Raw genomic sequence first — 10,191 nt, forward strand, 5'->3', positions numbered from 1 at the left:
CACCAGCCATCTTGATTGCGATTTTATTTAAAAATCGCTTTTTATTCAAAATCTGAGCTAGATAGGTATAGGAAACCCTAATATAGTTTGAAAGAACATTTGAATCTGCTTCGATTTGTTTAAAAAAATACAGGGCGTTGCGTTTGAAATAACGAAGTTTTTTTATAAAATGTATCCTTAAAATAGAGCAGCAACTTTTGATAGCCCTGTATAAATTTAAGGAACCAATACCATTTTTCAGTAAAGTTTATTTCTCTACCTTTAAACTCAGCATAAGAATTAATTCTGAAAAGTAATGTACAGGGTGTTAATAGTCTATTCTATTTGTAGCATGCGAATTTAAATATGTTTAAATATCTCAAAAACTAAAGATTTTAAACATATTTAACCCTTATAATAAATGCCTTTTTTTGGGCCCAAGAATCCAAAAATGAAATAAAATACCGGGTGTTCCATAAGAAAAAATATAACTTTGGTATGGATCTTAGTTCTGAAACACTCTGTATATCTCAAAATAATTTTAAATTGTGCACATTGTCTCCCCACATATACCCATAAAATATTTTGTTTCTACATCTTTCCGTTTTCGTATAATCAACCGAGGCGAATGAGGTGCGCCACACCCTGTATACATAATGACCATAGCAATTAGTTTATTAAATCACAATAAAAGAGCAATGCAAAAAAAAATACCAACACGCTTTAAAACTAATTTAAGTGTGATTATCTCTCTGATAAAATGATTCCCTGGAATTTTTTCACAAATTTCTTTATTTTTACTCATATTATTGCTGACCCTTGCGTTTGACCCATTATAATCACTATCTTCATTATGACGATAGTACAAGAATTATCTTGAAATGGTCTTAAACAAACAAATCAAGCCATGTGGCAATTAGCTAGCAAAACTTTTTCGAAATTTGTTCGAAAAAAGATCAGTAACATAGCTCGAAAGATTTTGAAATGTACAAAATTGCTGTGAGAGTGAAATGGTACCGAAAGGTGCAGCCTTTTGTTGAAAATGTGAGGTTTATGAGTGTGGCAAACATCAAACAGGAGGGACCCTTATTTCCTAGCAAAGATGAGTTTCCTAGCAGACACATAGGGCCTAGGGATAGTGATATTATCACTATGTTAGACACTATAGGATATAAGGTATTTTAAGAACATTTATAAGGGTACTATATCATAAATATTTTGTTAAGATTTGAAGGTGTGCATTTTTAAACGGTTTTATAAATCATTTTGGTAAAGAGTTTGAGTTTGAGCAGTGATGAGCATATGCAAGACAAGACCCACTTTACTAGAGGCATTTTCTACATAGAAAATCTTTAAATAAACAGTATTTTCGGTCATTTTCCCTAACAATGTCAACAACAATATTAGATTTTCTTGTAAAATAAATCATGGGTCGAAATATAAGTACTACCAATTAAAATTCTTGCATTTATTTATGAAACACCGTATATATCATGAATATTTATTTTTCTGAAATTACTACAAAAAAATCTAAACTCTTACGAACATTATGTGCGTTAAATAAATTTTAAAATTGCAAAACATTTTCTTTATCTAATGTATAAATAACAAAATAGGGAACAAATTCGTAACATTTCTGTTCTATAGAAATATAAGGCTTGTCAATATGTGACACAAATAAAAATCTATTTATTTATTTTCTTATGTATCATTCTTGTAGAGTCTAGATGAGCTTACTGACAAGGCAGTACCCAGAAATATATCTCTAAACAAACCTTTAGATATTGAAGAACCAGTAGGTTAGTATTAAATCAATAAAAACATGTATATCATCATATATAATTTATATATGATCATTATATAAAATGTCATTATAATGTATAAATAAAATAAATAAATAATTATCACATATAAAAATCATATATACTTAAATTATATATGATATCATATATAAATTATATATGATACCATATATAATTTATATACGATTATTATACATAAAATATTACATATGATAAAATAATACTAATTTATTGTTTTAAATTAAATTAAATATAATTCTAAATCATTATATTTAGGTGAATATGAGCTGATCAACAGAATACGTAAAATAGCCGAAAGAAACAAAATATGGAGGTCCTACATCGGTATGGGTTACCATAATTGTTGCGTACCTCACACTATCATGAGGAATATACTTGAAAATCCCGGTTGGACCACCCAGTATACACCTTACCAACCTGAGGTAGGGATTCCAAAGAAAACAACTCATAAATTTATCAAAAAAAAACATATTTTTCTTAATATATTACTTCGATAGTAGGGATGTTAAAATATATCGATTTTTCCTGAAATATCGATACATCGCCATAAATTAAAAATGTACGAATTATATTGAATCGTTTTTTAATTGTTATTTATCGAAATAGGTTGCCCAAGGACGTCTCGAAGGACTTCTAAACTACCAAACTATGGTAGCTGAGTTAACTGGCTTGGAAGTAGCTAATGCTTCGTTGTTAGATGAAGGTACAGCAGCTGCAGAAGCTTTGTCATTGTGTTTCAGGCAAAACAAACGAAGAAAATTGCTAGTATCGGATAAATTACATCCACAAACCATATCTGTTGTACAAACTAGGTAAAAAATAGTTTACTTAAGTTTTGTTTGTATCTACACTAACATTGATTTAATAAAAAGAGGGATTTTCAATCCTATTTACTGTTAAAACATTATTAATAACTCTCTGAAACAACTAAATTTTACAGAAAATATATAATATTTTATGTATTTTTTGAATATGTATATTTAAAAATAATATATTTAATCTGTTCTTTCATTTTTAGTATCTATAGTTTTTTACTATATTTAGAGCTTATGGAAATTTATATTTTTGTATTTTGTACAAATATGTACAATAATGTGTGTTTTCTTTTTTTTATTAACGACATTGCTAACATAAACATCAGTGGTAAAATATGTCTTTTTGCGGACGACACTAGCTTCACTTCACGAGCAACAAGGACGTCAAGGCACTTCATAGGATTATATCAAATTACTTAATCACCATTAAATCTTGGTGCGATTCGAACCTCCTGAGCCTCAACATTTCTAAAACTAAAAACGTCGTACTAACTTACTAAATATATTTTTGAATTTTTTTTTTTTTTAAATATTTTTGAATCTTATTTTTAATTTTTTATTCTTTGACATTGTAAACATTTATAAATGTTTATTTTAAACAATAAGACTGACAATGTAATTTGTATACTTGTTTTGTATTCCATTTTGTTTGTTTACTTTACCTTTGTCTACAAACTGTAAAATTTTTTGATAATAAAGGCATTTATTTTTTTGTACAGGTTGAGTTCTTTAGGACTGGAAGTTGAAGTGGTAGATGTCTTTCAATCCGATTTTTCGAATAGAGATATTGCTGGAGTACTGTTCCAGTACCCCGACACTGAAGGCAACGTCTTGGACTATAGTACTGTAGCTGACAATGCCCATTCTCATGGTAAATTACAGTATCAAAGGGTTCAATATTTTTTAACGAATAATAATGGAACAGTATTATTCAATTTTGTAGTAAAACTGAGAGTTCACCTTATTTAAAGATTGTACTCTTTTCAGGTACTTTGGTTTGCTGCGCTACAGATCTCCTCAGCTTAACTCTTCTACGACCTCCCAGTGAATTCGGAGCTGACATCGCCATAGGTACCTCACAAAGATTCGGTGTTCCTCTAGGCTACGGTGGACCTCACGCAGGGTTCTTTGCTTGCAATCAGTCCTTAGTACGTCTGATGCCTGGAAGAATGATCGGAGTCACCAGAGATGCAGCTGGAAGAGATGGTTATCGTCTAGCACTACAAACCAGGGAACAACACATTCGCAGAGACAAAGCTACCAGTAACATCTGCACAGCGCAGGCTCTGTTAGCTAACATGTCAGCTATGTTTGCTGTGTACCATGGACCGCAAGGATTGAAGGATATAGCAACGCAAGTCCATCATTATGCTTTGGTATGTAACCTTTTATCACCCTGAAACAATATTTCGTTATTTCCTTTCAGGGCCGTTCCTGGCGAGCGTGCAGTGCGTGCAGAAAGTTCGAAAGAAATCAGTACATGTATATTATTTCGTATATTTTTCATTTTATTGATTTTATGGAAAGCACTGTTCGTTAAAATGTTGTATCCTATGTTATAGGGCTTGTTTCTCTCCACAATTTTCTGTCTCACAATATACCGTTTGTGTCGGGGAAGGGATCATAGTTTCATAGTTGTCGATTTTCGAAAGAAATCAGTACATGTATATTATTTCGTATATTTTTCATTTTATTGATTTTATGGAAAGCACTATTCGTTAAAATGTTGTATCCTATGTTATAGGGCTTGTTTCTCTCTACAATTTCCTGTCTCACAATATACTGTTTGTGTCGGGGAAGGGATCATAGTTTCATAGTTGTCGATTTTCGAAAGAAATCAGTACATGTATATTATTTCGTATATTTTTCATTTTATTGATTTTATGGAAAGCACTGTTCGTTAAAATGTTGTATCCTATGGTATAGGGCTTGTTTCTCTCTACAATTTCCTGTCTCACAATATACCGTTTGTGTCGGGGAAGGGATCATAGTTTCATAGTTGTCGATTTTCGAAAGAAATCAGTACATGTATATTATATTTCGTATATTTTTCATTTTATTGATTTTATGGAAAGCACTGTTCGTTAAAATGTTGTATCCTATGTTATAGGGCTTGTTTCTCTACAATTTCCTGTCTCACAATATACCGTTTGTGTCGGGGAAGGGATCATAGTTTCATAGTTGTCGATTTTCGAAAGAAATCAGTACATGTATATTATATTTCGTATATTTTTCATTTTATTGATTTTATGGAAAGCACTGTTCGTTAAAATGTTGTATCCTATGTTATAGGGCTTGTTTCTCTCTACAATTTCCTGTCTCACAATATACCGTTTGTGTCGGGGAAGGGATCATAGTTTCATAGTTGTCGATTTTCGAAAGAAATCAGTACATGTATATTATATTTCGTATATTTTTCATTTTATTGATTTTATGGAAAGCACTGTTCGTTAAAATGTTGTATCCTATGTTATAGGGCTTGTTTCTCTCTACAATTTCCTGTCTCACAATATACCGTTTGTGTCGGGGAAGGGATCATAGTTTCATAGTTGTCGATTTTCGAAAGAAATCAGTACATGTATATTATTTCGTATATTTTTTCATTTTATTGATTTTATGGAAAGCACTGTTCGTTAAAATGTTGTATCCTATGTTATAGGGCTTGTTTCTCTCTACAATTTCCTGTCTCACAATATACCGTTTGTGTCGGGGAAGGGATCATAGTTTCATAGTTGTCGATTTTCGAAAGAAATCAGTACATGTATATTATTTCGTATATTTTTCATTTTATTGATTTTATGGAAAGCACTGTTCGTTAAAATGTTGTATCCTATGTTATAGGGCTTGTTTCTCTCTACAATTTCCTGTCTCACAATATACCGTTTGTGTCGGGGAAGGGATCATAGTTTCATAGTTGTCGATTTTCAAAAGAAATCAGTACATGTATATTATTTCGTATATTTTTCATTTTATTGATTTTATGGAAAGCACTGTTCGTTAAAATGTTGTATCCTATGTTATAGGGCTTGTTTCTCTCTACAATTTCCTGTCTCACAATATACCGTTTGTGTCGGGGAAGGGATCATAGTTTCATAGTTGTCGATTTTCGAAAGAAATCAGTACATGTATATTATTTCGTATATTTTTCATTTTATTGATTTTATGGAAAGCACTGTTCGTTAAAATGTTGTATCCTATGTTATAGGGCTTGTTTCTCTCTACAATTTCCTGTCTCACAATATACCGTTTGTGTCGGGGAAGGGATCATAGTTTCATAGTTGTCGATTTTCGAAAGAAATCAGTACATGTATATTATTTCGTATATTTTTCATTTTATTGATTTTATGGAAAGCACTGTTCGTTAAAATGTTGTATCCTATGTTATAGGGCTTGTTTCTCTCTGCAATTTCCTGTCTCACAATATACCGTTTGTGTCGGGGAAGGGATCATAGTTTCATAGTTGTCGATTTTCGAAAGAAATCAGTACATGTATATTATTTCGTATATTTTTCATTTTATTGATTTTATGGAAAGCACTGTTCGTTAAAATGTTGTATCCTATGTTATAGGGCTTGTTTCTCTCTACAATTTCCTGTCTCACAATATACCGTTTGTGTCGGGGAAAGGATCATAGTTTCATAGTTGTCGATTTTCGAAAGAAATCAGTACATGTATATTATTTCGTATATTTTTCATTTTATTGATTTTATGGAAAGCACTGTTCATTAAAATGTTGTATCCTATGTTATAGGGTCTGTTTCTCTCTACAATTTTCTGTCTCACAACATACCGTTTGTGTCGGGGAAGGGATCATAGTTTCATAGTTGTCGATTTTCGAAAGAAATCAGTACATGCATATTATTTCCGATTTTTAGTTTATTGTTTTTATGTATTTCATATAAAATGGGTCAGTTTTTTTCTTTAGGGTACTATTTTTCTTAATAAATATTTTTGTGGTTTTGTTTGTTTTCTTTATTTAATAAATGTTTTTATACTTTAATTAGAATAGTTTTTTTACATTTCCAATTACATATTGTCAGATACCGTCAGATACCCCAGGAACGGGCATGTTTCCTTTATTCTTAAGTTTTTTCTTTCTAATGTTTTTGTATTATTTTCCAGATATTGCACTTGGGATTACAAAGAGAGGGTAATACACTAACCAATGAAGTTTTCTTTGATACATTGAGAGTTTTTCCAAGACTCGAAATAGATGAAATCAAAAGTAGAGCATACGAAAAAGAAATCAACCTGAGATATTACGAAGATGATTCCATTGGTATCGCTTTAGATGAAACAGTAACCAGCAAAGATGTAGATGACTTATTTTATGTCTTGGGAAGTACACAGAGCGTTGAAAAACTTTTAGAAGACTCCAAAGTTCGTGATAAAGCTATTTATCGTACAGAATTCAAAAGAACTTCACCCTATTTAACTCATCCAGTCTTTAACTCACATCACTCCGAAACCAGGATAGTTAGATACATGAAAATTCTAGAAAACAAAGATATTTCATTGGTCCATTCGATGATACCTTTAGGTTCTTGTACGATGAAGCTAAACTCAACCACCGAAATGATGCCATGCTCCTTCAAACATTTCACTGACATACATCCTTTCGCACCACTTGACCAGTCTTTGGGTTATCACCAACTGTTTGCAGAGTTAGAGAAAGATCTCTGTGCCATTACTGGCTACGATAGGATCAGTTTTCAACCAAACAGCGGTGCCCAAGGAGAATTCGCTGGTCTCAGAGCGATTCAGTGCTACCACGAAGCAAAAGGCGACAAACACAGAGACGTCTGTCTTATACCGGTCAGTGCTCACGGTACCAATCCAGCAAGTGCTCAGATGGCTGGCATGAGAGTTGAACCGGTCAAAGTAAAAAGTGACGGAACAATTGATGTGGAAGACCTGAAATCTAAGGCAGAAAAATTCAGGAATAGACTGTCATGTTTGATGATAACCTACCCATCAACCAATGGTGTTTTCGAAGATACTGTGGCAGAAGTGTGTGATATAACTCACAAAAATGGCGGCCAAGTTTATCTTGACGGAGCTAACATGAATGCCCAGGTAGGGTTGTGTAGGCCTGGTGATTACGGTAGTGATGTATCTCATTTGAACCTACACAAAACTTTTTGTATCCCTCACGGTGGTGGGGGTCCAGGAATGGGTCCTATAGGAGTTAAAAACCATCTAGCACCATTCCTTCCTGGACATCCAGTTGTAAACCCTTTGGGTGCCAATTCTCCTTCCTATGGTGTAGTTAGTGCTGCTCCTTTTGGTTCTAGCGCAATTCTACCAATTTCTTGGGCTTATATTAAGATGATGGGACCTCGTGGTCTTAGAAAAGCCACACAGGTAGCTATTTTGAATGCTAACTATATGTCTAAAGTTCTGGAACCTTACTACCCAACTCTATTCAAGAGTGCATCATCCCAGTTAGCTGCGCATGAATTTATCATCGATATAAGAGAATTTAAGAAAACTGCCAACATTGAAGCAGCAGACATAGCAAAGAGACTAATGGATTACGGATTCCATGCTCCTACGATGTCGTGGCCTGTCCCAGGAACTTTGATGATCGAACCAACAGAATCAGAAGATAAACAGGAACTAGACAGGTTTTGTGATGCTCTGATCTCGATCAGACAGGAGATCAGAGATATTGAAGAAGGTAAATTGGATATAAGGATAAATCCTTTGAAGCTGGCGCCTCATACTCAGGAGCAAGTGATCAGTAGCACTTGGGAGAGGCCTTATACCAGGGAACAGGCTGCTTTTCCTGCACCTTTTGTGAAGCCAGAAGTGAAAGTGTGGCCTACTGTGGCTAGGATTGATGATATTTATGGAGATAAGCATTTGGTTTGTACGTGTCCTCCGATTTTGGATGAATATAACTATTAAGATGAAATAACTGTTTTAATTTATTAAGTTTTTTATGTTTGTTAACTCTTTTTTACTTCTATATGTGTAATAAAATAAATTGTGACAAAATAAAATATTTTTAACACGATTCCCTACAAATAAAAATGATTCCAGGGTTATTCAATCCATCTCTTTGGTATATCTTGCAAGAAGGATACCTCTAGGTTTTAAAAAATCCATATAGACAGTTATTTTGAATCCAAACTACATGTCTAAGACCAGATCTGATATTCTAAAAGTTAAAAAATGCTGAAATTCTGGATTATTGTATTCAGAATCAGAAATCAGAAAAATTCAGAAATAGACTGTCATGTTTGATGATAACCTACCCATCAACCAATGGTGTTTTCGAAGATACTGTGGCAGAAGTGTGTGACATAACCCACAAAAATGGCGGCCAAGTTTATCTTGACGGAGCTAACATGAATGCCCAGGTAGGGTTGTGTAGGCCTGGTGATTACGGTAGTGATGTATCTCACTTGAACCTACACAAAACTTTTTGTATCCCTCACGGTGGTGGGGGTCCAGGAATGGGTCCTATAGGAGTTAAAAACCATCTAGCACCATTCCTTCCTGGACATCCAGTTGTAAACCCTTTGGGTGCCAATTCTCCTTCCTATGGTGTAGTTAGTGCTGCTCCTTTTGGTTCTAGCGCAATTCTACCAATTTCTTGGGCTTATATTAAGATGATGGGACCTCGTGGACTTAGAAAAGCCACACAGGTAGCTATTTTAAATGCTAACTATATGTCTAAAGTTCTGGAACCTTACTACCCAACTCTATTCAAGAGTGCATCATCCCAGTTAGCTGCACATGAATTTATCATCGATATACGAGAATTTAAGAAAACTGCCATCATTGAAGCAGCAGATATAGCTAAAAGATTAATGGATTACGGATTCCATGCTCCTACGATGTCGTGGCCTGTCCCAGGAACTTTGATGATCGAACCAACAGAATCAGAAGATAAACAGGAACTAGACAGGTTTTGTGATGCTCTGATCTCGATCAGACAGGAGATCAGAGATATAGAAGAAGGTAAATTGGATATAAGGATAAATCCTTTGAAGCTGGCGCCTCATACTCAGGAGCAAGTGATCAGTAGCACTTGGGAAAGGCCTTATACCAGGGAACAGGCTGCTTTTCCTGCACCTTTTGTGAAGCCAGAAGTGAAAGTGTGGCCTACTGTGGCTAGGATCGATGATATTTATGGAGATAAGCATTTAGTCTGTACGTGTCCTCCGATTTTGGATGAATATAACTATTAAGATGAAATAACTGTTTTAATTTATTAAGTTTTTTATGTTTGTTAACTCTTTTTTACTTCTGTATGTGTAATAAAATAAATTGTGACAAAATAAAATATTTTTAACACGACTCCCTACAAATAAAAATGATTCCAGGGTTATTCTATCCATCTCTTTGGTATATATTGCAAGAATGATACCTCTAGGTTTTGAAAAATCCATATAGACAGTTATTTTGAATTCAAACTACTTGTCTAAGACCAGATCTGATATTCTAAAAGTTAAAAAATGCTGAAATTCTGGATTATTGTATTCAGAATCAGAAAAAAAATTCAGGTATATTGGATAGTGTATCTAATATAGTGTGTTTATCATCTCTTAGTGTCTTCAGCTTCT

At 33.5% G+C, this 10,191-nt stretch overlaps 1 protein-coding gene across 2 annotated transcripts; it reads left to right on the top strand.

Annotated features, from left to right (window-relative positions):
* Positions 1-851: 851 nt before the first annotated feature.
* Positions 852-9,925, top strand: LOC115886544 (glycine dehydrogenase (decarboxylating), mitochondrial). Of its 2 annotated transcripts, XM_030905769.1 has the most exons (8): positions 852-1,155; positions 1,700-1,778; positions 2,058-2,224; positions 2,409-2,614; positions 3,337-3,488; positions 3,605-3,993; positions 6,740-7,559; positions 8,849-9,925. In XM_030905769.1, the coding sequence occupies exons 1-8, from the start codon at positions 964-966 to the stop codon at positions 9,814-9,816; spliced, it is 2,973 nt and encodes a 990-aa protein (XP_030761629.1). In that variant the 5' UTR covers positions 852-963; the 3' UTR covers positions 9,817-9,925. The 2 variants fall into 2 exon arrangements, with proteins under 2 accessions (XP_030761629.1, XP_030761628.1); XM_030905768.1 differs by lacking the exon at positions 8,849-9,925 and having other exon boundaries at positions 854-1,155; positions 6,740-8,840.
* Positions 9,926-10,191: the final 266 nt, after the last annotated feature.

The sequence above is a fragment of the Sitophilus oryzae genome, unplaced genomic scaffold (genome assembly GCF_002938485.1).
Source record: "Sitophilus oryzae breed Bouriz unplaced genomic scaffold, Soryzae_2.0 scaffold_494_pilon_pilon, whole genome shotgun sequence".
NCBI classification, from domain to species: domain Eukaryota; kingdom Metazoa; phylum Arthropoda; class Insecta; order Coleoptera; family Curculionidae; genus Sitophilus; species Sitophilus oryzae.

Coding starts and splice junctions, on each gene's coding strand:
- LOC115886544 (XM_030905769.1), top strand. CDS start 964: ATGTACAAAATTGCTGTGAGAGTGAAATGGTACCGAAAGGTGCAGCCT. Junction 3,994..6,739: donor AAGTCCATCATTATGCTTTG/GTATGTAACCTT, acceptor ATTATTTTCCAG/ATATTGCACTTGGGATTACA. Junction 7,560..8,848: donor TAAGGCAGAAAAATTCAGGA/ATAGACTGTCAT, acceptor AAAAATTCAGAA/ATAGACTGTCATGTTTGATG.